This window comes from Pseudopodoces humilis, chromosome 5, assembly GCF_049639895.1.
Source record: "Pseudopodoces humilis isolate 2021_Gansu_Grassland_sample_001 chromosome 5, ASM4963989v1, whole genome shotgun sequence".
Taxonomy (NCBI): Eukaryota; Metazoa; Chordata; class Aves; order Passeriformes; family Paridae; genus Pseudopodoces; species Pseudopodoces humilis.
This window is the reverse complement of record NC_142204.1, coordinates 17913545-17941197: the sequence shown is the minus strand read 5'-3', so window position 1 is coordinate 17941197 and position 27653 is coordinate 17913545. Positions and strand designations below refer to the sequence as shown.

At 40.8% G+C, this 27653-nt stretch overlaps 1 protein-coding gene across 3 annotated transcripts in view; it reads right to left on the bottom strand.

Annotated features, from left to right (window-relative positions):
• Positions 1 to 3007: 3007 nt before the first annotated feature.
• The window catches only part of IPO8 (importin 8), a 53939-nt gene continuing 29293 nt past the window's right edge, over positions 3008 to 27653 (bottom strand). Inside the window, exons 20-26 of one of the 3 annotated variants that reach the window (XM_088054754.1) lie at positions 25438 to 25533; positions 23805 to 24025; positions 17812 to 18017; positions 16140 to 16379; positions 15353 to 15469; positions 15198 to 15258; positions 3008 to 14656 (exon numbers count right to left, since the gene is read on the bottom strand). In XM_088054754.1, the coding sequence (XP_087910880.1) occupies positions 15236 to 15258; positions 15353 to 15469; positions 16140 to 16379; positions 17812 to 18017; positions 23805 to 24025; positions 25438 to 25533 (903 nt within the window). In that variant the 3' untranslated portion in view covers positions 3008 to 14656; positions 15198 to 15235. Of the gene's footprint in view, positions 14657 to 15197; positions 15259 to 15352; positions 15470 to 16139; positions 16380 to 17757; positions 18018 to 23804; positions 24026 to 25437; positions 25534 to 27653 lie in introns of those variants that run through there. The other 2 variants (XM_005527897.3, XM_088054755.1) reach the window with 2 other exon arrangements.

Here is a 27653-nt window from a genome sequence, read left to right as displayed (position 1 = left end):
TTAAACAATCACACTTCACAAAGAGCTTTTTAGTACTACAGAACTTTGAACTCTAAACAAATTCAACATGTAAGTTAAGCAATGAGGGACACTCTTCCTCTCAGTGTCACTCCTGTCTCTCTCCTGCTTTCTGGCTCCTGTGTCAAGTCAGGCACATGGTGAAAAAAATATTTCAAGCCAGTGGGTGGCACTCAGTACTGTATGCTGGATGTGCTGCTGATAGTTTGAATATATCAGATATTTTTAGGTACTGTGAGCAGTTCTAGGCAATCAACTATTGTAATCAAGAGCATACAGAAGCTCAGCCACATCAGTTCAGTCAGGATTTTAAGTATTCAGGTTTTGCAACTCTGTCAGTGGATGTGCTGGGATGGTACAAGAGGAATTACTCCTTGCTTTGGTGTAGACATTTCCAGTAGAATTTCACAGGCATTTTCAGAAGAATCATCTTCCTGAGAACTCCCCACTGTGCTCAGCTTAGCAGACAGTGATTTCTATAATAGCAGCTTTCTGAGAGGAAATAGGAAATGTGGCTCTAGGTGGAGATATTCAGAGTTAACTGCCACAGTGAAAATCCCTGGGTTCCAGCAGGCCACACCATTTGTGAAATGACACAGAGATATTATAGGCAGGAAGATTACAGAGCAGCCCATCTTTGTAAGAAGAGGCAAGAAGACAACAGAGGCAGCCCCGGTGCAGCACGCTGAGCACCGTGGACAGCGGCGTGGACACCCTTCCCTTCCCTTCCCTTCCCTTCCCTTCCCTTCCCTTCCCTTCCCTTCCCTTCCCTTCCCTTCCCTTCCCTTCCCTTCCCTTCCCTTCCCTTCCCTTCCCTTCCCTTCCCTTCCCCTTCCCTTCCCTTCCCCTTCCCCTTCCCCCCTTCCACCTTCCCCTTCCCCTTCCCCTTCCCCTTCCCCTTCCCCCTTCCCCTTCCCCTTCCCCTTCCCCTTCCCCTTCCCCTTCCCCTTCCCCTTCCCCTTCCCCTTCCCCTTCCCCTTCCCCTTCCCCTTCCCCTTCCCCTTCCCCTTCCCCTTCCCCTTCCCCTTCCCCTTCCCCTTCCCCTTCCCTTCCCCTTCCCCTTCCCCTTCCCCCCTTCCCCTTCCCCTTCCCCTTCCCCTTCCCTTCCCCTTCCCCTTCCCCTTCCCCTTCCCCTTCCCCTTCCCCTTCCCCTTCCCCTTCCCCTTCCCCTTCCCTTCCCCTTCCCCTTCCCTTCCCCTTCCCTTCCCCTTCCCTTCCCCTTCCCCCTTCCCCTTCCCCCTTCCCCTTCCCTTCCCTCTTTCCACACTGTCCCTGTCATGTGTCCCTTGGCTGGACCCACACGTGGCAGGCTTCTGCTTTGTGGTGGAGATCTCGGTTTGGTACCAAAGGGAAAGCGTTTCCCCCACAAGTGACACTAAGGATTTAGGAGTTCCAGCTGAGTTCTAAACTGGAGAAAGAACAGGCTCTGTAGCTGTATTAATAGCTTTCCAATAAACTTGCCTCTACCTGTGTATCCTCTCTTCCTCAATGCCTTTGATGATATTATTGACACATATTCCTCAATGACATTGTTATCTAGACCCTCCCACAGCCCGGTCTCTCCTATGTGGCTTTTCAATACATCCATAAAGAGGCAATACATTGTACAAATAAACATACTAATTATATATTGTATAAGTATATTCAGTATGTATCTGCACCTCCAAGGGAGAGATCACTGCAAAGAAGTGAAGTCTGACAGCGAAACTGAAGACTGGGAAGACACAGTTGTGCTGCCTCTGCGTCTATCTCTATGCTATATTTTGAGCAGTTTCGGGTCAGGAATGTGCCCATGCCTTCCCTGACAGTAACACAAACTAAATGCCTGCAGGTGCCTTTCACAACCCTCAAAAGCCAGTATTTCCCTGTCTAGCCTTTTTTCCTTTACCAAAATGCTCTGTCTTCTTGGAAAAAAACAACCCATCTCCTTGAAACCTCTGGAGGACCCTCCGTTCATCTGGTTCTCCCATGCTTGGATCTTGAGAGATCTTTTCTTTTTCTTTCCTCCTGTGAATAATAAGCCACCTGCTTCCCTCAGCAAGCAGAATGTACCAGACACCTGCTGACACTTTGCAGTCCAAACAGCCACAGGTTTCTCATGTAGGTTCTCCCTTTACACCTTCCCTTCCCCCACAGCTCTATAGTTTGTGATGCCACAGAACTCTACAGTTCACGCTTCAGTTTTGGCCTGATCTGAGGAAGTGACATACCCTTGCAACTGAAGCCAACACTCCTTGAAGCAAGCTGTGGTTTCCAGAGTTAGAAACTGCATGGTAGTGGGACTCATGCCTAATGCTTTTTGCTTTTCCTGCTCATTTCCTTTCAAATGCAAAGGCTAATTATCCTCTGCTGGAAGCAGAGCCACTTCATTCAAGATTACTGCCATTAACACATTTTGAACAAGTCAATCACCTGCCTTTCTAATGATCTCTGCCCACACAGGCCAACCAAGCTATTCTGCTACCCTCAGATTTCCCCTGCCCATCTTACAGAAAGAGCAAAACGACTGGCTGGATAAAATTGTGAGCAGTCTTATCTGATCTCCGAGCTGGCTGTGTGTTGGGCAGCTAAGCTCCCTTCTAACCTGAACTAAGTTCTGGTTCTAAGTCTTCAAGGAAGAATAATAATAGAAATTGATAGAAAATTCAGCTCTGTAACATACTTCTTCAAGGATTCTTTCTTTTCTTTAGGACTTTCCCTGAATTCTAAAGGACAGATCTGGACACCACCTGGCCAGAGGCTCAAAACCTTCACTAACTCAGAATGAGAACCTTACATACCTTTAGGTGCTTCTGTCCCGCAGAGTTCCAAGCTCTTCATGCCAATGGCTGTAGTAGTCCACAACCTCAGGATCACGTCCAGGAAGCCGCAGGATTCTGAGGACCAGCATGGAACACCAACGAGACGGGCTCCCGGTTCATGAAACCATTTATTCAGCATGGGAACAAACTCAGATACAGAACAAAGAGCCCCGAACAGAGGCCGAGCAGGGGATTTTGAAGGACAGAACTCTTGAGGGTTTCCACCCCTGAGGGTGGAGCTCAGGGTCAGGGACCACTAGAAACACAACGAGGGAGAAACCCCCAGGGACTCAAACCCAACCAGAACTCCTGGGCCGCCCTTCACAAGGGGTTTGCGGTGGGACAATGCTTATCTGAAAGTAACTCTTTGCCTCCCCGAGGCACGTCACAACAAATAGCCTTTTTCCAAAGCTTTGGTTTTCATAGATTACCTTTCAGAGCACTGATGAAGTGCTGACTTGAATGGCCCCCAAGTTTCTTGAATGCTGTAGTACCATTTACTTGGGTTAGAGAATCCACAGTAAAAAGCAAAATTAAAAAGCACCAAAAAGTCATGCTAAATGGTGCAATTAAGGCAACATAAAACACTTTCAATCAATAAGAAGAGCTACAACTCAGCTCCTGGGCAAGGAAAGGTTCTAATTTACCATGGGAAGACAAAGCATATGCATCAAATTAGTCATGTTCAAGAATCTCTCTTATGCACAAACATCAGCAAAACTGACTATCCATTTGCACACAATCAGCAAACAAGATGTGGAGACTTCTCTAATTACTGTAGGTTATTATCCTTCTAAGTGTTTCTCTTTCCCTTCAAAATAAATCCACCCGTGGCGCACTCACATATCCACCCAACATGGATGGTTCATTTCCCTGAGCCTGCTTTATGAGAAGGAAGCAGGCTTTGCCAGAGGATGATTTCTGATCAGAGCCTCTGATGCCTTAGGAACACAGCTCTGGCTATCCCTCACTCTCCTACAAAAACCTAACAAGATAAGCCTCCTAATCTAAATTAAATGTCTAAAATTAGGTAGTGTCTGGATGCCCAGCGGCCTGTTACCAAAATGCCTCAACCCTGGAAGGGATGACACAAGAGAGGAGAGACACCCCTCTAGATTAGGGTGAGGAAAACCTTATTCCCACAGGCCTTTGCAACCACATGTTAATACCTTTTGGGTTCTGCTATTCTAATGGTTTGTAAAAATTGGTATCACCCCTGTTCAGCCCCCATTTACCATTTATGTATACTTCTAGAATGTTCTCGCTTCCCTTTACCCCTATTGGCTGTTTTGCCACATTGCTCCACCCATTATCCCATCGGTTCTCCCAGTCTCTAGCCACTCCCCTGCACCACTTTCCCTTGTCCCTATTGGACCTCGACCATCAGAGCAGCCCCATTTGCCCCTCATTTAACCCTCTGCCCTTATCCCAATCTTGCACTTGTCCCTGGATCCCTAAAGCGTCTTTGGGTACCCAAACAAGACCCATCCCTTCGCTTTTATTGTCAGTAGTTTCTAGTGGTGTCCTCTGGGCCCCGAGGGCACAGGTCGCTCTCATGGGTTTGTTGCAGCACGTGCCGTAACAGTAGTGGGTTATTTTTTCTGTCACCTACCTATTAGCATTCCATATCCTACTGCTCATCTGTGCATCTTCAAAGGTCCACAGTTGCTGATTTTTTCCCTCTATTTCTTTCCTCAACCAAAAGGGGGATATTTTTAAAAAAGTAAGAAAATGTTATTGTACAAAGTTCTGTTGTGAAACTGAAACCATTCAGAGAAGGATGAAATGCTTCCCCGTGCTTTAATATAGCTTCAAAACTTCTTTAGATTATGAACTGTTAGCGTACTGTTAGGAAATCTCCTGCCACAGAATAAATCTTGGACTCAGGTGCCCCATGACACAAGTGACCTTGGATGAAAGCCACAAAAATGACAACAAAATAAAGTAGCACACATCCTTTGGCATTAAGTATCTCATGCTACATTTCCCTGCAGCAATACTGTCATAAAGTAAAATCCAGAGTTAAAAGTCAACTACAGCTCCAAACCCAAATAAAAAGTAGAAGCAAATTAAATCTTCCCCTGCCCAAAACTTTATAAGTTTATAAGCAAAGCAATACTCCTTTTTTCTTGCCATAGTTAATCTTGGATGTGTTTGCCTCATGTTTTCTTTATCTTCCCCAACCTGCAGTACAGTTACAGAATTTCATCATATGAGGATTTGGGCCTTGATTCGGTAATTTGGTCCTGAAACACTGGAAAAAAAAATTGCACAAAATCTATTTGAAAACATTTTACATGAAACTGTACCTAAAAAAAGAAAGAGAACAGTAAGAGAATTTCATGGAGCATGCTTTATGGGAGCATCTACTGGCAGAAAAATCTAGCACAGTTCTTGCTAATTCAGCAGATCACAGTCACAAACCCCCAAGAGGTGCATGTGTGATAAGAAGACAGAAGAATCCAGAATCACAATTAAGTGAGAAGATTTCTGTGTTTACAGAAAGCAGAAGCTGAAGATCTAAGACAACTTCCTGATGCCCTGGAAGATCACTGCATTGTGAAGCTACAGAACAGACAGCAAAGAGAGAGGGTAACAAAACCTAATCAGAATAGAGATGAACACAAGCACTCCTGTAACAGGCAGCCAAGCATGATTTGTGGCAAAAACAGCTGCTACTTCAGACACACAATGGCAGTGGTTTGTGTATTTTATTAGAAGAATATCAATCACTGATAGAAAATCACATAAACAAAAAATCAAATGAGCCTTCACCAGATTTAGGAAGAAGCAACAACAATAACTGAGCCTGAGACTCTGCAGAATTCTCTGTTATTGACAGAACAATCTTTGGCAGCCAGGAAAGTCCCTTTAGAGCCTCCAGCCTGGTGGCTCAGACAGCTCCGGGTTCCTAAATACTTACAGATCAGAGAAGCACAATAGGAAAGAATTTGCAACCTCTTTACCTTAGTCCTACCTTCATGTAATCAGCAAACATTTTGATTAATGATGCATTAGGATAAATATTCTGTAACTGAACATCTGGAATAGCTGCTCTTCTTTGCAGTGATTTCCATGTTTGCTGTTCCAGTGAAATCAATGTCTAGGGTATTTCTTGTCTATGGATTCTCTCTTGGCCAGGCTGGCTTTTCATTTTCCTTCCATCACTATGGTGCAGACATATCTTTGTCAGTTTTCCTTCAAAACAGTAGTAGAAATTGAGGTAATCATTCTGTTCACCCTAACTGAGTTGATTCTTGTTTGGCAGAATTATGATCCTTGTCAAACTGAGGAACTAGACTCCATGTCTGTGTTTAATCTCACCTCACGCTGACACATTTGAGTGGTCTATACATAGCAAAGGACGGTGATAACCGGTTCAGTTCAGTGCACAGTCAGATGCACTGCTGTGTTCTCCAGTTACTCTTGTTGCAGTTTTGTTTAACCCCTGCATCCTCCAGGAAGATCCTTAGGGCAAGCGGAACATGAGACACCGGGTGTGCTCTCCCTTGTGAGCACACAGCTCTTGCAGAGCACAGCTACAGGTGCTGCTGAGAGCCCAGCGTCAGCCTCATGACTGTGCTCAAATCCCTACACAAAGGTGCAAACATTTGGCCCCATTACCACACTTTGCACAACCACCTCAGGGCAGGCAGGTTAAAGGCAAGGTATGTTGTGTAAAAAGGACAGTATGGAGTATTTCTATTTAATAGAAACTGCTTAAGGTATCCTTACTTGTTGTAGTTGCACATTTTGCTCTACAAAGTGCTTAGAGATAGAAGGCCAATGCATTTTAATAAAAAAGGAAAAAAAATCCATTATTCATATACTGATATGACCTTTCCATACTCTGTATTTTGCTTGGAATCTCATTTACATGACTATGGAGAGTTTTCCTGATGTGCACATGTAGCTTGAGCTCTGCCAGAAAAAAAAAATCAGCAGGAAACTGCATGACATTGGGTAAAGTTCCGGTAATTTAATCAAATGGGTAATTAAATAATTTAAATTGTTAATTTAACATACCTGGCAACAAGAGAAGGCAAACACTGATCCTATTTCACCCTTGCTGGGGACCAAATGAAACAAGTTACCATTTTAACAGACTGGGAGTTAGAATTCAGGTTAAGAATATGATTCCAGTCCAGAAAAGATCAACATTGTCAGCGGGCAGGAGGCAGCATAGGAGCCAAATACTTACTTTGGTAACAAATACACTCTTTAGAGCCTGTTAGAAGTGGCAGTCAAAACCTACTACCTCACAACCAATCCAGGATGTTTGTTAATACCTGCAGAGGGGCTTCCCAACCTGCACCCTCACACATGGCACAGATGATACCACCAGTCATTTGGAGTTCTGCTTCCAATCCATCAGGTTCACTTCAAAGCCTCAAGGGGAATTAGCAACTGGGATGTCATTCATCACTTTGCTGAGAACCATTTTTTTTCCAGGAGAGCTTGTCATACCAAGCAACCCACACAAAATACAATTAAACAGTGTCACTGCTAGACAGATTAAAATTGCAGTTCGATAGTGGAACTCGCTGTTGCTGAACAATTTCATAAATTAAGTATGTTCTGGCAGAGTTTATGTGGAAGGTATTAGCAGTGATCCAAACACCAAGACCTAGCAAATTGCATGGGTAAAAGGCTAGCTCCTTTAGAGCCAATAGCAAAACTCCTAGGCATTCCCAGAGCCAGAATTTTAATTTCTCATGCCAGCTGCAACACGTTGCTGTGGCTTTGGGCAAACTACACTAGTTCAACCTCCCCAGTTAAAAAACGTGGCCCCCTAAGCACTGCTTTTAGACAGACAGACCGTGGAGGACACACAGAAGTGGCCCATGCAGTAAAGGTCAAGCATTATCAATCAATGGAATTTAGCAAACAGGCTACTTCAGCAACTTTTTCAAGAGAGAAATACTCCACTGATACAAACACCAGGCTTGCAGTTGCAGCCTGGAAAATTCATTTCTCGTCCTGTGGAAACCTGGTAAAAGTGTCTTTTTTACGAATTCCATGCACAGAAGACTGGCCGAAGCTCTGGTGCAGGTGACTATCTTCACTAGTTTGCTATTTTGAGAATTATGTTGGAGTGTTCTGTGTCAAACAGCAATTATGTTCTTTCACGGCCAATGCGTGTAAATGAACAGTTGCCATCACATCAGAGATTAACAAATACACTGCTACACAAATGCACGTATTATCTCTGGATAACACACACATTTGTTTAAAATTAATTCTCGGGTGTTCTTGCAAAGAAATTTTATGGCTGTATGAAAAGCAGCTATAAAATGAGATTTGGCTCCTTGGTAGGTGGCATGTTACATTTTTTTAAGAAATATTATTCTTCCCATATAAATGCACAACAGATGTAACATTCGACCTAAGCAATAAGATTTATTACTGTTTTTAAAGCAAATTCAGCAGAGCTTAAGAGAACACTGTACAGAATTCTTTAAGCTAGGAAGAGGCTCTTCTTGTCACCAATGCATGCGTTGCATTTGTCAACTCTTGCCCTCAAAGCCAACCCACAATTTAATATTTCAGACTTTTTACAAAGGTGATGATCCTGCAGTTCAATCTGCTAATGTAGCACATAGCAGGCTCCCTCCAGTCACAGCAGTCCTGGGCTCATCTCTTTACTTTTAGTATCAAAATAAATTTGCATGGCCTCTTTGGTCTCTCTTTGAGCCCCCAAAACATTTAATGTGATTTATGTTAGGTGTTGTTCCAAGAGCACATGCAATCAAAAGCAAGTGTCACACATTGTTTGGCAATGAAAAATAAACATTACAGCTGTGATCAAAGAATGTGTCTTGCTTATATTGTCGTACATTAATTTCTTTACCTCATGCACTTTTGTATAAATATTTACATTTTCGTATTGTCTTCAGAAGCCATAGTTCTTCTGTTTTCTAAAAATAACCTGCTTATGCATAATCTTCCCTTTTCAAAGCATTGTTCTTCCTTTTGTTAAGTTCATTTTCAAGATCTCTGTGCATGAAAAGTGGTGAAAAATGGATATGTGCAACTTCACTAGCAAACATGTTGAAAATACCTAAAAGTGAGGAACAATTCTTGGATAAACACCTCCAATGGTAAACAGTTTTGTAAGAAATTAATAGGCCTTTATGTTATGCAGTAATTTTGCAATTTGTATAAGGGCACGAAACGTGAAAATTAAAGCATACCTGAGAAGAATAATAAAATCTCATTTCAAGAAAATTTTTGTTGCTCATCAGCTTTAACTATCAAGTAATTTTACAGTTTTTGCATTTCGCTTCATGTAACATAATCCAGATGGTCCAGCAGGCAGCCCCTGACCGACACTTTCTCAGGTGAAACCTGCAGGTGACACTGTTGTATCCACGTTGGAGGAATCCACAGATCTGAAAGTTCAACTCCTACCCCACCATGAACAGAGCCTGTGAACCTCTATACAGCCCACAAAGAGAATTCTAGCATTAATATACCACTTCCACCTCATTTTGCTGTTATGAACAATTTGTAATCAAAATAATTTTCTGATCTCAAGTTCAAAGCACCACACCAAATTTGGGGCTGCCCAAGCACATTCTCTTCCCAAAGGGAGGCATGGGACAAAGTTCTTAGATACTTCCCTAGAAGACCTAGGCAACATTGGGAATGCTGCAGATCTCATATCCAAAGCATCCCCTCAATTTAGATGGATCCTTTCCCAATTCATCACAACTACATATGCCTGCAGATTCTCTCTGAATTGCTGCTCCCCAAAATTCTTCTAGTCCAAGAGTAGTTCATCTGCCAGCTCCCTAGACGAAGAGCTACTTTCAGTAGCCCTTTAGGAGGCATGCTGATAATCTTTAAGAAAGATTGTAATCCCACTGAGTGTCTCATATTGGTGACTGCATATCAGTCAGGACAAGCAGTTTCCAGACTTTTTAAAGGAATACATCTGATTTCTGACAGAGAAAAGTCACATTAAGCCTTCACCTCTCATTAATGGCTGTCAGTCAGGGTGCTACATCCATACAGATGATGCATACTGCATTTGCAGTGAGTATTGGAAATAGATCCACAGGCCAGGAAAGTTTCTGCCTGTCTACTGCCCAAGCACTGCTTTAATTTTTTTTTCATTTTACACTGGTTTTCCCTGATTGGTTTCACAAAGTAGTAGCAGTAGAAGAGGTGTCCAAAGCAAGCAGCTTGGCCTGTTCACACATCCTCTTTTCGATAAAGTTTTATGCTGAGACTTTCTGGTACCTGGAATAGTGTCTGGCTTCCTTAAACACAATGGGAACATACACCTCTACTGTATCCCACTCATCCGGGTTAAAACCTGATACACCACGGAAAACAATGCTATTTTCACTCCTAAGATCAAGAAGTTCATAGCCAAGCCTGCTATTCTGCAGTGAGGGAAAATCGATTCTCTGCCTACCTGCAGAGACAGCCTCTTGGACTTGAAGAATGCCCTCAATTAGAGACAGAGATCCTTGAGGAACTGACCACCAGACTGCCAGATATTAACCAGAGACTGACAGGGGCAGATCTCAGAATGAGGACTGGGCACTTTTGCCTGGCATTTTTGCCTGTTCTTTGAGCAAATTTCAGTACAAGGTGTGGGGATTTCAAAGTACCCATATTGAGGAGTAAATCACAGAGGGGATCATCAAACCACAGGCAGAAGTGAGGGGCTTTTGAAATTCTGTATCATCTTTGTTTGTCAAATGAGAGACTATTCTACAGAGAGAAATGCAACTGATAAATTGCATTGCTTCAAGAAAAAGATTTTATAAAAATTGTTTAAGGTTTACCTTTCCAGGTATTTTGAAAACTCCCTGAAATATCCAATAACATTGTGGCTGACAAAAGAAGAAAAGGAGGGAAGAAAAAGACAGAAAAGTATTCTGGAAACACGACATTTAATCATTCATGTTTTCTACAATTCCTTTGGCTCAAGAACAATCTCAAGACAGACTCTGGCTTTGTAGTAAGAAAAAAAAAATCCTCTACTGTCCTACCATCTCTCCTCTACAATGTGTGATGGAGTCCAGAGTCACAAACTGCCAGGACTTCACAGGCAAAGGGCATGTCCTAAAGCACAGCATTTCATGGCTCCTTGACACCCCACAGGCAGCCTTTTTCCCTAAAGAAAACAATCTCACAGTATCATTTTGTGTGACATTCTTCAAATATTTTGACTTAACACTCCCAAAGCACATTCATTTCAGTCAGATTGTGCACATGTGGGTTTTGGGGGGTTGTTCGGGTTTGAGGTTTTTTAACCTTTTCCTCAGCTTGATATTCTACACTCTTCCTGGAGCTCGCCATTGTGATTAAAGATTCTGCTTTGTAATGAAAGAAAGCAATGTACTTCAATGCTGAAAGAGAGACAGGAAAAAGAGGCAGCCAAAACACCTGGTGATTCTTATTTTCCTTTTACAAGTGACAAAACAGCATATGCAGTTCAACACCCAGGATCAGTTAATTTTATCTGGAAAAGCAGCTTATGTAAGTTCACATTTGCTATGATTATAACCTCCATAACACTAATTTCCTATGTAAAGCCACTGTGGTACCCACACAGATCATCTGTACACTTTGGGAACATGGGCAGGGGGCAACATAACTCACCAGTTATCAGCCTTTGTTTTATTTTGCAATACATTCATGATTCTCTGTCGTTCCAATAGCAAATACATCATGCTTGGTTGGCAGTGCTGGTATCTGATATTCCACGATTACCTCGGCTTCAAAGTGAGATAGTAAATGCACATTTGTGTTACTCTCCCTTTAATGTAGTACAAAGCTGGACACAGCTCAGAAAGAAACACCTAAAATCCATTACCTACTCATGATAATGTACAAATGGGTATTTATCATGTTAAAAGAGAACCATATGTTAAAGTGGAGGCCAGAGCCCAATAAATCTTTTTGGATGGAAACCCTTTTCAAAAAAAAGGAATAAAAAATTAACATTTGCTTTTGCCAGTAGAAACATTTGCTCATGAATCTTCTGGGAAGGGAAAGGCATTTAACCTTTTTACATGCCATTCCCTCAGACATCTCTGACCCTACTGCGAAATAGACAACAAAGATTCCCGACTCCACACTGCTGATTAAACTCTTGTATGAAACATCTGGATGAAATTTTCTTGACAGTTGATTTGAAAAGTATACAAGAAGCAGAACTAGGGAGCAGCTATAGTTCAGCTGAGTGACACCAAGATGATGCTATGCAAAAGCAGATTTTACCTTGAACACATCAACTCCTAAATATTACCTGTGACTGTGCAAGCAACCTCATCAGCAGAAGAAAAATAAATCCATCTTCTACTCTGCATGCCAGTATAGAGAAGGCAAATGGGCTTTGAAAGAAACCCAGCTTGAAAATCTTTTTTCTTTTAATAAAGTAATAAAGGGTTTAAACAGTTTACCTGCCTAATACATAACTTCAATTGACATGTAAGAGAGAAGTTGGAAGTGCCCTTAACTTCCAGAAAATGTTTCTTTAATTTGTGAATGATTTCAAAACTTCTGTGGCTTCTGATAAACTCCCCAACAAACTGGATGTATTGCTTTCCTACTTACTCTCTCAGTCAATACACCCCCATGCCTAAATTAGCAAGCAATCTGTAATTTTCATAACCAGACATTCAAAATAAAGGATATTCTGGCCCTCTGCTGCTTGACCTTAAAGAGCCTGTCCAATGCAGCTCAACAGACTGTTCCCTTTTGGAAATACAGACCCTGGAAATCTCACAATTTTCCACATGTACAACAGGCCTGCAAACAGGACATTTTCACTGTCGCTATTAACTAAGTAGTATCAGTGAAAAACCTAACCAGTGGACCAGGCCAACTTTACTCTGTAGCTGCTTGGGAGAGGAAGGCAAAAAAAGAAAGAGGGAGCAGCAGCAGTGAAACAGCCTTAGAGTCTGACACAAAGGTACAGGAAACAGGAAAGCGCAGGGAACATTCTGTCCCTAGAATTCCTAGCCTAACTGTCAGGCTAGGAAAATTCCAGAAAGAACGGGCAGAGATCCTCTGGCCTTTTCCAGAAACCAAGGCACAGAATGCTTCAGATTTATCAGACTCAACCAGAATGACAAAATGTAAGCTTCAGCACTGCACAGGGCGAGCAGTCTGTAATTTACCGTAGTTGTGGAAAATTTGATGTGGTATGGGAAAGGCTTTGACTTTTTATTTGGGACACTGCTGTAAAGAAATAGATTATTAGTATGTGTTTAAAATTGATTGGTGAATATTTTTAAATCATAAAGAAATTAACACATAGAGACAAAATCTGGTCTAAACATTTTATCTCCAATCCAAAGTTCACATTCTAAAGCACCCCTTCCACTTTTTGCTACACCACTGCAATCCCAGTAGACCTAAAGGAGGGGCACCTATTCAAATTAGTATTGCTATCACTTCCTCTCTAAATGAACTTCTCCACAAACACCTTGTTCTACAGAACCCTTTAGGTTGGAAAAGACCTCTAAGATCATTAAGTACAACTGTTAACCCCGTGCTCACTGCTAAACCCTGTCCCTAAGTGCCACATCTATGTGTTGTTTAAACACTTTCCAGGGATGTTGATTCTTCCCCACTTCCCTGGGCAACCTGTCCCAATGTGTGACCACCCTTCCCGTGAGGAAAGTTTTCCTAATATCTAATCTAAACCTTCACTGGTAAAACCAGTCTTCAAAATTTAGGAAAAACATCTGTTAGGTAAAGAAATTTCAGCATGGAACAAGAATAACCAACTGCAATGCAGACCAGAAATACAATCAGAGAGTGTAACAGTAAGAAGTAAGTTTGAAGCTGTTCTTCTTCTATCAAAATAAATAAAATATTGCAAATATTTTGTACCACATTATTCAGTACTACCACTGGAATGGCAATGAATGAATAAAACCAGAAGAGATTATCCCACGTATAATCCAATATTCATCAACAATAGCAGAAATAAGTTGTCACATAGAACATTCTACATAAGAGGGCCACACCACTTGTCCAGGCAGGAGCTAACACTGATGTAGATTTAGAGTAGCCACCTGCCAGGCAAGCCATTGCAACTCACTTGAGTTGAATTCATGGCTAAGAGAAATAATTTAAGACTACTGCATCAAGGGAAAATCTGCCATTTTGTTAAGACCCTTTGACATAAGCAGTGTATGCTTTCTAAGTCCAACAGACACCTCCCTCTACACATTTGGTCTGCACCAAATAGGGAAGGTGTGCTAATATTCTGAACCCAACAATTTGTATGCAACCAACAAACCATTAAACTGAGCAGTAAAAAGCAGGTGATTGGAAAACACGGAACCAAGGCTTACAGTGTATCAAGAAATGTCCTTACACTTAAAAAATTATAATGCACTCCAAAATCCATTTGTTCAGGCAATCCATGTACAACAGAAGGCACTGTTATCCATATGAATCTATCAATTCTGCACAGCAAAAACCTGAGAAGTGCAACTCAATTAGATGCAGCCTGGCCCCTCCCGGTCATCCAGGTTCCTTGAGGACAAAAGTTTCCTTTCAGTCCATCAAATTATAAAAACACCACAAGAATTTGTACATTACAGTAGCTGGTTAGAAAGAGCATTCTGGTGGGGGAAGCACACCGCTATTTTCCAGAAAACCTTCTGCAGCATTGAATTACCCTCCCCTATCACTCAGAAGTCACGATGATTTCAAGAAAATGTAACGATGAGACCCTTCCCATTGACCTTTGCAGCTGATCCTTCAGTTGCCACCGGGAGTATTTCCAGCAAAATTAAATGCTGTGATCAGTCCTTTGTTGTCAAATGTGTAGCCACTTCGTTGTTCTATCGTCTTAGTCTCTGGAATTCAAAGAAAAAGGATATGAAAAACAGTCTATAGAGAACACCTTTGTCAGAGGCAATACAGCGCAGCTACAAATGTAAAATTATGGAAAAAACTCTCAGTCGAGAGCCAAGTCAAAATTTCATTCCCTAAATGCAATGACAGGAATAAATTACGCTCAGGTTTTCTCTAAAGGCATAAATGTGCACACCTCTATAACAGAGTAGAGCAATTAATCCTTTACCAAATCAGTCTATGCTCCACTATTCTGCATTCTTTTTGATTAAGTCTGAATTTATTTGCCACGATGCAAGCTTTCTATACATCTAAAACTTCACACTAACTGCAAAGGCAATATAAGTAGTTAAAAAGTTAGAAAACTTTTAAACACATAATAATTGATAGTAATCTTCATCAAATGTCTGTCTGCAGATAGATATTGCCTTAATTTTGTTTTTCAATTCAAATGTCAGATAGTGTAGAACTATTTCCTACCTTATTCAAACAGCAGCAGAAGTCAATGAGAAGGCAATTAATTAGAAACAACAGTAAACTTACTCTGAATAACACACACTTCCAGGCAAGGAATAATGTAATCATGATATCCTGCTCACGCTTCCTAGAAAACGTTAATTAGCACAGAAGTTGTTACAGATTAGAAGTAGCTCCAACATCTCTGCAACAGCTGAAAGGGGCCCAGGGAAGTGACTCACCTGCAGCAGTTCTCCGGTGCTCTGCTAATGTATAAATCTCCTGCAGCTGTTTCTTCTGATCCTCACTCAACGGTGCAGTCAGGGAATGGTACCAGGCTGCGTCCCGGCTCTGCACCGCTGTCAGGGCAGCAATGGAGGAAAAGTCAGAGTCAGCTTACATACAAGTTCATTTCAGAATAACAAAATAAAACACATAGAAATTCTGGTTGGTTTTAAAACGGAATCTGCACTGCAAAACAAGATCACTATTCCTGTCAGTTTTCTTTGCACAGAATTCCCACTCTAACAGAGGCAATCCATTTTAGGGAACTTAATTACATCCCCTGCTTTCTGAAACAGAAAGTTAACCATGGGGCCATTGTTCATGAACAATGTGAATTGAATCTTCTCATTTAAAACTCATGTGAAAACTAAAAGCAAGAGGATTTGTGAAACAGGAAAGGGAGAAAATAATTTCTCAATTAACATCTAGAAGGTGACAAATATTTGTCTACATAGGAGTCCCTCTAGTGACCAAGGCCCACTTATTTAGGCTGTGATTGAAAAATTCTGAGGGAGAACATGAAGAGAATTAATCTCTGGCTATATTTGCAACCATTTGTTTTTTGCAGCACTAGTAAGCCAAAATATCGTAGGACTAACATTAGAAAGCAAGATCACATTTTACAGTTTCAGCAATCTAAACTATTACTCGTAACAAAGAAAAGGGTTTTCCCCAGTGATGACCACAAATATCTCCAAATGATTTCATCATCTTATATCATTCTGCCAACCAGCAAACACATACTTAGAAGTGCTTGTGTAAAAAACTGGTATTCATCAACACCATTTTCAAGGTCAAGAGGTGTGCTGAACCCTTCAAGAGCAGTCTCTTCCAATGCATCTTCATCCCAGTCATCATCATCATCATCATCATCTTCATCTTCTTCCTCTCCACCTCCAGCACTGCCACCTCCTCCTCCACCATGGTTCTCTTGCATTGCCTGGCTCACTTCATTTGTTTCATCCTCATCGCTAGGTATCTCTTCTGCAAAAGCATTGATATGTTTTGTAAAACAAAGTTTGAAACTAGAAGGAAACAATGATTTAAGAATTAAAAACAATTAGTAAATTGAGGTTTTGGCTGGGAAGGGGACCATCTGTTAACACCCTTTCCTCAAAATCTTAAAAAATTAAGCTCTTAAAACATTTCCTACATTCAAGATCAGTTGAACTTCTGTTTCCATGCAGACCTGAGGAATGTGAAACAGCCATCTTTTTTCTTCTTTCATTTACGCAGTCATTGTGCAATTATAGGGTCCAAAATTTTTGAGGAAATGTCTTCCACAAAATGGTCCACCACTCTGCTTTTTAAATTACAGAGACTTGCATAGAATTCACTAATGTACATAAAACCATGAGAAATCCATCTGTAGACCAACTGTCTGCCTTCTCGAGTGTTGCCTTATTTGAACAATTTAAACCAACACATTAAGTTTGTGTTACCTTCCATTCTGCTTATGAAACTATCACCCCCTGAATTAAATGCAACTACAGCCTGCAATTCTAAATACTGCTCTTCCTTACTTAAGGATAAGTATTTCTGACTTACAATCAAGATTTAAAAAAAACCAAAACCTTCATTTCCAAACCTGCAGCTCTTCCTGTGTTAACAGTTTAGGAAGAATAAAGATGACTATAGATGCAGCAAGCAGGGACTGAATCACAGGACAGACATTTGAACATTCCTGTGCTGTTTCCATACTGCCTTCCAATGTATTGAGAAGAATTCTGTGATTCCATTACAGAATTGATGGATGGATCAAACTGATGATGAGTGGATCAAATATGAGTGGATTGCATAATGTGCTTGCATCCAATCTAATTTTCAGACCTCAAGACATCTCCTCCTTGTCAAACACATTTGCCTGCAATGTTGTGCATAATTCCCTCCCCACAATTCCCTCTGTAAATCATTCTTTGATGTTTTTTCTCTTTTGGCAGACACAGAGGTTATAGGCCTGTGTACTCAAGGAACCTCAGCTGTCTCAAACCCCACTCTGGAAACAACTTTCCACTTGGACAAAGAAGACCTGCCAGGATCTCCTTCAAAATTCAATCAAAAAGGTCTTTCAAACAGTTGTGTAGTGGAACAGCTTCTTTCCAGGAAGCAAGGATATACCTAGTGGAGTCCTGCCAAACTGCTGCCGCCTGTGTGAGAAGACAGGGCATATTCACAACCCAGAAGAGTACACCTGCAAGTTACTCTTGAACCAATACTACCCTTTCACAAAATGTTAGCTTAAAACATTTTGATTACACTTTGGGAGGAAAAATCAACTCCTAAGATGGTATTTCAAGCACCCAGTAAGCCGAGCTATTTTCAGCAGACTAATGAGTCTTAAAAACGAACTGCAATTTCTTACCCCCTTTAAATTAAATCCAGACAAAATCCACAATGTGAAAAGGGGAGATTTTACCATTATCTTCTGCAAAGTGTTTTTCATCTTTAGCATGATCCTCATGTTCTGTGAGCTCTCGTGAGGCGCAAACTTGTTTTAAGCCCAAGAAGAGGAGGAGGATTGAAGGAACAATCTGGGCAGCCACAGCATCCACTGCAGGTGGTCGGTTCTGCAATTCCATTAGGATGCTCAGTCCTATTATACACATCTTTCTGTCATGGAGTCTGAAACAAGGCACAATTGTCAGACAAAAAACAGATTTTCACTGCAAGAATATATAGAGAACATTAAAATCCTGGTGCTTGACATAGCCTCTGAGACATTGTCTTCTGCCATGTTCAAAGTCTGTGTTCAAAGATCCTACACAAACTATTTTCTTCCTTCTGAATGCACATTTCCCACTGTAAAGTACTCATCCAATAACAATTAAACATCTTTCAAGCACTGGTCAAATTCCTAGAGCAACTTTTTCTGATTACCAAATGCAAAATTTGTAATGCTAAACAAATACTGTTTAATAATTATGTATACTATCTTTAATAAAGCATTTGATACAGATTATCATTATTAAATAGGATGGAAAATTATTTTGCCTTGGCTTTGATAGCAGTACTGTTTCAGGGATGGAAATTGGCAAAAACTATTAGTGAAGAACACTGATAAGCGGGAATGCATTGAATGGCAGGGTGCATTTATGGAATGCCCCAGGGGTAGCTGTAGTTAAATTATGAGAAACCCATCAGAATGGCTGTCTTATACATATTTCAGCATACAATTTCTAATGCTAACTTGAGACACATTGCTAACTCTGGTGAAAGCAGGGAAATAATTCCATCCTATGGAGAATAACTGGCAGTATACTCAACTAGGAACTTGCAAATGAGTAGACCTCCAGTAAAACAAACTGCAGACAATTGAAGGGAAAGAAATTAATTGAATTAGTAGAAGAAAGATTTTTGTGTGACCATAGCCAAGAAACTAGGTAAGAACCTATGCTCTAAAACATAAGTATTGATTTTCACTTCAGAAACAGAAGTTTCTACAAATAGGATAGAAAAAATCTCTAAATGCCTCTGCAGATACTCTTTGGTTCTCCTTTACAGGAAACATCAGAAGTATTCAACATGAAGCTAACATTACAGAATTCTGTTATTATGGGCTTGAGAGGAGCTTTTTTTGTTTGAACTATTCAATTTGATGCTGACAGCTTCTCTGCAAGCCTTCTGCAGGACAAGTAATGCCAGCAAAACCTAGAGAAACCAAGCAAACCTCCAGTGCTGGCAGAAAATGGCCATCCTCTAAACTCTTAGGTTACTTCCACTACTGAACCAGTTTTACTTTGGCATGAAGAGAATACAAGTTGAGAGAGAAGAAAAAGGATGGGTACCACAGGCTGCAGTCAAGCTAACAGGGCAACAACCAGCTCAATCCACCACTTCTAAAATCACTATAGAAATACAGCTTTTAAGTGCTTAGCATTTCATTACCAAAGTTCCTATATAACTATTAAGCTACTGAGCTATAATATCCTTTAAGTAGCACAAGTGATCCTGTATTGCAGCTTTCTAAACTTTACTTGTGCTTATACAAGGTTAGAGATCCGGAGGGATTTCATGACACCTCCCACGTTGTTAGTCCTGTTAGGATTTACTGAAGTGATTCATTCTCAAGAGTAGTTGACAAGAGAAATAAATTATATATGACCATGCAGAACATTATGATCCCAGCAGACCTTCCAAGAACAACAAAGTCAACCAGCATATCAAATGACACACTTTGTCACATTGGGTTTGGCTGCTTAGTTACACGTGTTGAAAAACACACCAAAGTGCAAGCAGGAACAGAGAGTTCCTGTAACCATAATCCTTTCTTTTCAGATGGAATGGGACACAAAAAAGGGCATACAAATCAGCAAGGGAAACTGATATAGAGGAACAGGGTCTGCCTTCATGAAAAAAAACCCCAAACATAAATCCCTTACTCCTCTCAGCTGAAATTACCTACTCCTGCATGTTGAAAACAAGCCTTTTGCTCTCATGCCAACACTATGTAGGACCATAAGCCAAGTTAAAGATAATGCTACCTATAATTGAAGGATAGCTGTTACTTGGAGAGCTGTCCTTAGTGCAAATACAAATGGAAAAACAATTCTCTAGCTCCTCTTTTTGTCAGCACTGTCAACCCAGTGTGACAAAAGCTCCGTAATCTATGCAAAAGATCTCTAACTTGCATCTCAACATTGGGAAGCCATGAAATTTCTTCAGGATCCAAATGTCTAAAGAAGCAATTTCAGCCACATGCATCAGAGTAAACTAACAACTCAGCACTGGTTTTTAATCATACATTTGACAAAGCTACCATTTCACAATGCCAATTGCAAAATGCAACAGTAAAATTTAAAAAAAAAAAATCTTAGTAATTAATGGCTTAGCTCCATATTAAATAATCATTTTGGGACAGCAAATCAAAGTACAAGAATGAAGTCCTTCTGTTTGAAAGGAAGTCATCATTGGGAAACAGCCCAAATGACCAAAACCCACAGCATATTTGTCATCCTCCACTTTAAAGCTGCTAAACAGAGAAGTTGCAAGAATGAACATGCCTGTAGAATATGGAAGTTATTAGAAGGCCTTACAGGACAGCAGAAATTCAGGCATTGAGCCATCTTTACTGAACCTGAGCCAGAAGGAGACTTTTCTTTCACCTGCCAGCAGAGACAACAGCAGGAAAAGCATCTGCCTTGACTGAAGTTCAGTATTCTTCTATGCCCCAGCTGTATTAAGGACCCCTAGGACTGAACAAGCAAAATGGAGTTTTATATATTTTCATAATAGCAAAGAATGGCTTCAGGACCATTCCGTTGCTATCAAAAGGCTCATTATTTCAGCACCCTTCCATCTGCTCAAGGGAGCCTGGATATGATTCTCCTTAGTAATTTGTGCTTTGAGATCTGTACTTATTTGCTCAGAAGCACACAATAGCCCTCCCTAACAATCAAGGACTCTGCTTATTCCTCAATGGTTTATCAAGCCTGGAGTGTTAAACACATAACACACAGCACTGCAATGCACAACTCCAAGCCAAGTCTATTTTTAACAAGCTGTGTGTGGTCCTCATAATCTGCAGGACCTCTTCTTGATAACACACTTTCTTCTAATACAGCACAAAGGATTTTAAAATCTTTTGTATTTTAAACCAAGCTGAAAGTATTTCAGAGAAAAATCGCTAAGCCTTTCCTTTTACTGGTTTGCTGTGCTCCTTTACGTGATAATCAAGTTTCTTTCTACTACATCAATCCAATTCCTGGACAAACTGCAAATAATTGGCCATTTCCTTCTAGTTGCAAAGTTGGAACCAACATAAAACTGGGAGTTTTATGTGCAACTCTGAGAATCCTAGCATTTATAACTTCTAACTCCTATCAAATATATAACTCTATTTAGGTTCAAAAAACCCCAAATCATTTACTCAGGGTTTTTTTTAAGCAAGTGAGATTTTCCTTTCACCCTAGTTACCATAGAAGAATTTTTAGTATAACAATAAGCATAAGTCATGCAGAAATTTCAACCAAACCTCAGCTGTCAGGAAAAAGGTAGAAAGTGGTAAGAAGCAAATGTTTCTGCAAAAGGCTTTCCAGTGTGAAGTTATTGTAGAAAACATTTAGAAATAAACACAATATCCTGTGGCATATAGGCACTGTCAGCACACAACCACAGATATGCAATATCCACTACGACATACTGAATTTACGCAGTCTTACAAGGAGTTCTGAGTTCTCCTTGCCTGGCTAATTTTTAATATTCCAACTTTGTAATACTTTTTCAATAGTTTCAATAGTTTTAATAACATGGAAGAACAACATGGAAGAACAACAGCTATTTATCGTACCGTAACTGCTTTTCCCCTCCATTTTTCCCACGGATTCCATCTCATATGTTCACATGTGGTGCTCCAAAATACTGCATTCTTTTGGCAAACACCATTGGCTCCAGCCTGAGCATGTGCAGCCATGAAAACCCTACTGCTGGCAGAGCAGGATCTATGGGAACTAAGACTTCACAGGAACAGAAGAAAGACACAGAATCATGGAATGGTTTGGGTTGGAAGGGACCCTAAAAGTCATCTAATTCCAACTTCCTCATGGGAAGGAACACCTTCCACTAGATCAGGTTGCTCAAAACCCCATCCAGCCTGACCCTGAACACTTCCAAAGATGGAGTGTCCACACATAAGAGTGTGAGATTTATGTGGACAATGCATCTTGAACAGCTACTGTCACCACCATATTCCAGGTTTACTGCACGGTTGGCAAAGAAATGACAGCAAGATTCACCTGGTCCTGCACCACGACATCTGGAGGTGCATCTACTTTGATCTTTGGTCCAGTTTCTCTAGGATCTGTGAGTTTACCAAATGACTTGAATCTGGACCTAAAACTGCCTCTTAATGGAAAGTAAGCTAAGTGTAAACCAAAGCAGCAAATGGCAGCTGATGAGAAAGAGGACTGTACAAATAAGGGTGCCCACTGCTCTCTGACAAAGACATGAACTACTTAGGGGAGGACTCAAGAAAGGGTTTCAAGAACACAAATTTTTATTGCACTTCTGTCTTTTCCTGTTCAGTTAGGCCTCTGAATCTGGTGCTCCTTTAATACTCCTAAGAAAACAAATGGTCTGCTAGCAGCAGTGCTCTCCTGAGGAAAAAGTAAGAAGCCCCTTACAGCATATCACAGTGCCTCACCAGCAGTACTACAGCAAAAGCCCTACCCTACACCTGGAGCCACAAAGTGCGGAGACAGCACAGAAGGAAGAGTGACTTTTAGATTTAAGCAATATTACAGATAATTATTTCTCTGCTGGTAGCAGCAGATCAGAGAGAGATTCTTAATCCTCTGCTGCCATTCAAGAGCAGTCTGGGCAGAATGACGGGTCTGACAACCACATGTTAAACTTTTCATTTTCACAGGCTTTGTTAACCTTTGTCTCAACTCCAAATATAAGTTTATTTGAACAGTAGTTTCAGTAGCTGATGCTTTTTGAAGAGCAACACAGAAGAATTGAAAATTATGCTGTAGCTCACAGTACTATTTTAGATTGGAGCCTAGTCAGACCTTCAACATTTTTCCTCTCTGAATCTGACTAGTTTCTCACTGAACACTCCAGGATGAACTGTTTCAGGCTATAAATCTCTTTCAGTTTACCATCCGTAGGGAATATCTTCTTTCCTATCATCTCTGTATGCACTCAGCATGTGATATGTGGTAGAAAAAAATGAAAGCACAAAGAGATGAAGCTCAAGAACTTCGCTTCAGCCATAGAAGAAAATTGCTACGCAGAAATCCTAAAATGTCTTGCCCTTTTCTAAAGCTGGTAGATATAAAAATAATTTAGTAGTTAACAATAATATTACCACAAGCTGTGGAAGAAGTAACCTAAGGCAGACATGACCTAAGCCTATCCATGCACCTGAGGGCAGCTGTCAGTAACAAAACAAAACTCAAGCAGGAATGTGAGAGGTAGCTGCTAACTACATCTGTCTGCTTTGCCTTTAAGTGGATTTGAATCTCACAGTTAAGACACCACATCTCAGCTGAGAGGCAAGCACTGGCCTTCACCTCTGCTCAGCATCAAGTGCATGCTTTGCTAGGTGATGACAGACTTTGTTCCCCTTCATTAACTTCACAAATGCTCAGCTCCTGACTGAGTGCACACCAGCACAACAGACACACATTCAAGGGAGGTTACAGTGATGTTTAAGTTCAGCAGTATACTAAGCAGTCAATAGCACAATGATAAATATGCAAGTTGATTGTGAAAATTCATTTAAAATTAGAGGTGGGTTCACTGGAAAGAGTAATGTTTTTTTTTTTAAATTAAATGGAGCAGTTAAAAATAACTTACAAAATACAGAACAGAAAGTACGTACACAGTGTTTCGGATAGAGAGTTAACATGTTGTGAAAATCAGCTGGTCAATTTCAAATACTGTAAAAAAATAACCCTAAATACTTGCCCAAAAAAACAGTCTGTGTCATTCATCCACTGGTTTATGAACTGTGCAGTGATGGGCTCAGGATTGTGTGGAAATCTGATGTTCTCCAAGGTGTGCAAAAGGAGGTCAGGATTGTAGTAGAGTGCAGCTATGGCAACTTGAAGACACATGGTACGAAGCTCACTTGTTTTAACTCCTCGAGTCAAGCGCTCCAGAACAGCCTCCACGAAGAGGGGAATACACTGGCCATATAATGAGAAAAAAATAGAAAAGGAAAAAAAAAAAAAGAAAACAGTCATTAGACATGTTGCCAGATTATACAAAATTTTATAATACTTTTACTAGAATTAATGTCCTGAGTTATCTGAAGTTCAGGTATAGAACCGAGGAACACATTCTCCTCACTTTCTAGCCTCTGATCACAAGCTTATAAATCTTCCCCAAAACAGCTCTTCTCTGAACTAAAAATTGCAATGTTATTCTGAGCACAGAGGAGAGAGAATATTTGGGGCCATTTGGTGGAGTTTGTTCTAGCATTTAGGAAGAAAAAAACTCAGACATTCTCATCTTTAAAGACACCAAACAATTTCAAAACTAACAGGCATTAGAAATTAAACTATCTAGATCTGTAACACAAGAAGTTTTTCCTAATAAACGTAAAGTGATGTTAAGCTTTTTATAAAAGTTTAAAACTAGTTTATTCAGATAAAAGCAAACATGCACCGATTTCTAAACAATGAAATAAACATCTTCTAAACACATACATATTTCAATGGACAAATGTATATTTTACAAAAATTTGGGAAGCATTATGAAAGTTTTAGTTTATGAGTTTCAGTTCAGTTGCAACCATTTTAATTCACAGAGATGTACAGCTCAATTAAGCCTTCCACCACATACTTATTTCAATGCATATGCATTGAATTCACTTTAAACTCTTCCAGATTTCCTATAAAAATAAAATCTTTCAGAGAACATTTTAATCCTCAATTACTTCAGATTTACACTAGTAAAGTTATATCAGTTTCACTGAAATTAAATGAAAATTTATCACTCAAGTCCATGGATTGCACTGTGACAACATTAAACATGATACGTCAAGGTAATTTAGGCTCATTACATGAGTTCAGAATTTGGCCTTTAACAGGAAAAAGGCTACTTTCTAAAAAAGTGTTCTAAGAAACTCTGGAAAATTGTGATTATGTTTCTCCCTGCAATCACAATCCAGCCATGATAAAAAAATCCGCATTTCCAAATGCACTAAATAATTTAAAACATTAAAAAGTTCCTATAGGTTGGAGAAACAACAGCAGTTGGATATATACAGTTAACCACTCAGCCACCATAGTTTTAACTGTGTGTTTTGTATCAAAAGGGAAAATCTACTAAGAGACAGCAAAAAAGGACAATCTTGCAGAACATACTATATCCTTATAATTTAGTCCATATCCATTTTGTAGTCATGCCCATTAATATCTTGTCTCAAAACCAAAAAACCCCAACCTTACAAACTTTACTGAGTTCATTTACTTCTTTCTGTCTTTCTCCCCACCTTACATTTCCCTCAAATTCTCTAATTCCAGCTGTTTCTCTCAGGAGTCATGGATCATTAGAAAGCAGTAAAAGAGAAAACCTGTTCAATATGTATCATCACCTGGTCAATACCCCGTCCTTTGCACTGAAGGACAATCACTTCTAGGAGTTTGGCTGCATGGCACTCCGCATCTTCTCCTGCATCTCCTGTCAGTACCTAACAATCAGAGGAACAATTTAATTTATCAGTTATCATGGTTTAACAAAGTCTGGTTTTCAGCTGGGAGAGGGGATGGTGCCAGGGGGACCTGGCAGAGCTAATCAGCGGGCTAGGTTTGAAGATTGACACATGGTTAAACCACTTAAAAGTGTTGAATACGCCTCTGTGGAAAAGCACATTTAAAGACAAAAAGCACAGGAACGCTCTCTTGGCTTCCAGCCTGGGAACAGGTAACTGGCCTGGGAACAGGTAACCGGCCTGGGAACAGGTAACCGGCCTGGGAACAGGTAACTGGCCTGAGAACAGGTAACCGGCCTGAGAACAGGTAACCGGCCTGAGAACAGGCCTGGGAACAGGAAACTGGCCTGGGAACAGGTAACCGGCTGGGCCCAAGCCCATCTTGAATTGGCTTGGCCTGTGGTGAGGCAAGGCTCAGCTGAGATTTCTGTTGCTGCCAGGCCATGCCAGCAGGACTATCCCAACACAGCGAGCAACCACGCATCCAAGAAAATCAGCGAGGCCAGGGCAGCACTGTGCGGCTGCGGCTGTCTCAGCATGGCTCACAAAATGAACTTAATTTAGTCTGGAACCAGCACCAGGAGTGGCCCCGCAGCCAGCGCCGGGGGCAGCCCCGAGGCCAGAAGTGGCTGTGGCCACGATTGGCCGTCATCAACCCAGTCTGGGAGCGGCCATGTGGCTGGCACTGCTCAGCTAAAAATCAGCACGGCCAGGGCCATCTTGGCATGACTCCTAAAGGACCTTGTTTGCTTAGCCACTTTTAGCCAGCTACACTGCAGACAAAAAGACAAAAGCAGCAGTAGCAGTTTTTTTCTTTTTCCAGGCCCTGCATGAAGGAAAGGCGCAGGGGTGGCACAGAGTGACTCGCAAAGTGCCAGCGGGGACCACGTGATCAGCAGCAAGAGACACAGCGATTCCTCAATTGCAGAGCCTAGATGAGATCAACCTTTCAACACTGCAGAACTCTTTTAAAAAAACTGTTTCAATTAATAAAGCTTGAGAACAAATGGACCTATAAACACCAATTCTTTCCCGAATCAGGAAAAGGGTGAAGACATGTAGAGAAAAACAACATAGGACACTGAGTTCAGTAAAGGTGGAGTCAAATTCTATAAGGTGGAGTCAGGAGGGGGTTGAGGAGATGCCTTAGTCTTGGGCTGAAATTCTTTTGTGAGGCTATGGTGAAGAAATATTTTTCGGTACATCAGACTTTGTTTTTCCCTGTAATTCATGGAATACATTGGAGGGATAAAGCATTCTAACCACAGCCGTGAGTAGAGGCAGCAGTGTTGAAGTAAGCAGATGTTGCAGCAGCTGTGATCCAATGAAATCTTGAACAGAGAGAGACAAAAGAGATGAGAAACCTTGCCCCAGGAATAAAAGAAACCTCTGTTCCCAGAAATAGATGAGAAAAAATTTCCTTTTATGCTAGAACAGCTCATCCTTAAAATAGCACCCCAATAAGTTGACATGGCCCATAAAATCAGCTGTGAGAAAGCTGCAAAGCATTGGAAGGGACTTTCACACAGCAAACAGATTTCCATCTCCGAGGCGGCTGATTCGCTGCGACATTGAAGCCACTAGAGACCTGTTTCTTGTAGAGAAGTCTCCATGGCATGGCGAGAGAGACTCCTCTCCCTAAGTAGACTGAAGAAAGATTAATTTAGAGGTGGTAAACTGACTGAAAGTTCCAGGTTTTGTTTCCTTACATTGTCAGTAGGAAAGAAAAGAGGGTGTGGGGGGAGGAAAAGTATTCTGAAAGCTTATTCTGATTTTTCATAACATTTTTTCTTTTAATTCAGTTAAGAAAGTTTTTTTCTTTATACCTTTTGAAGTTTTGAGCCTGTTTTGCCCTCTTCCTCCTAATCCGTATCTCACAGCAAGAAATGAATAAATAATTTCTAGTGGGTGCATAAGCATTTGGCCAGCACTAAACCCACTACATAATTGGTGCGTTGTCCGGGAAACTCAAACTAGCAAACCAAAACCACTACGTCAGTAGTCACTGACAACACTGAAAGCAAGTGCTCCTGTACCTGCATTCATCCAAAAATCTCTACACAGCATATGCATATGTATTCATGCTAAATTTTGTGATG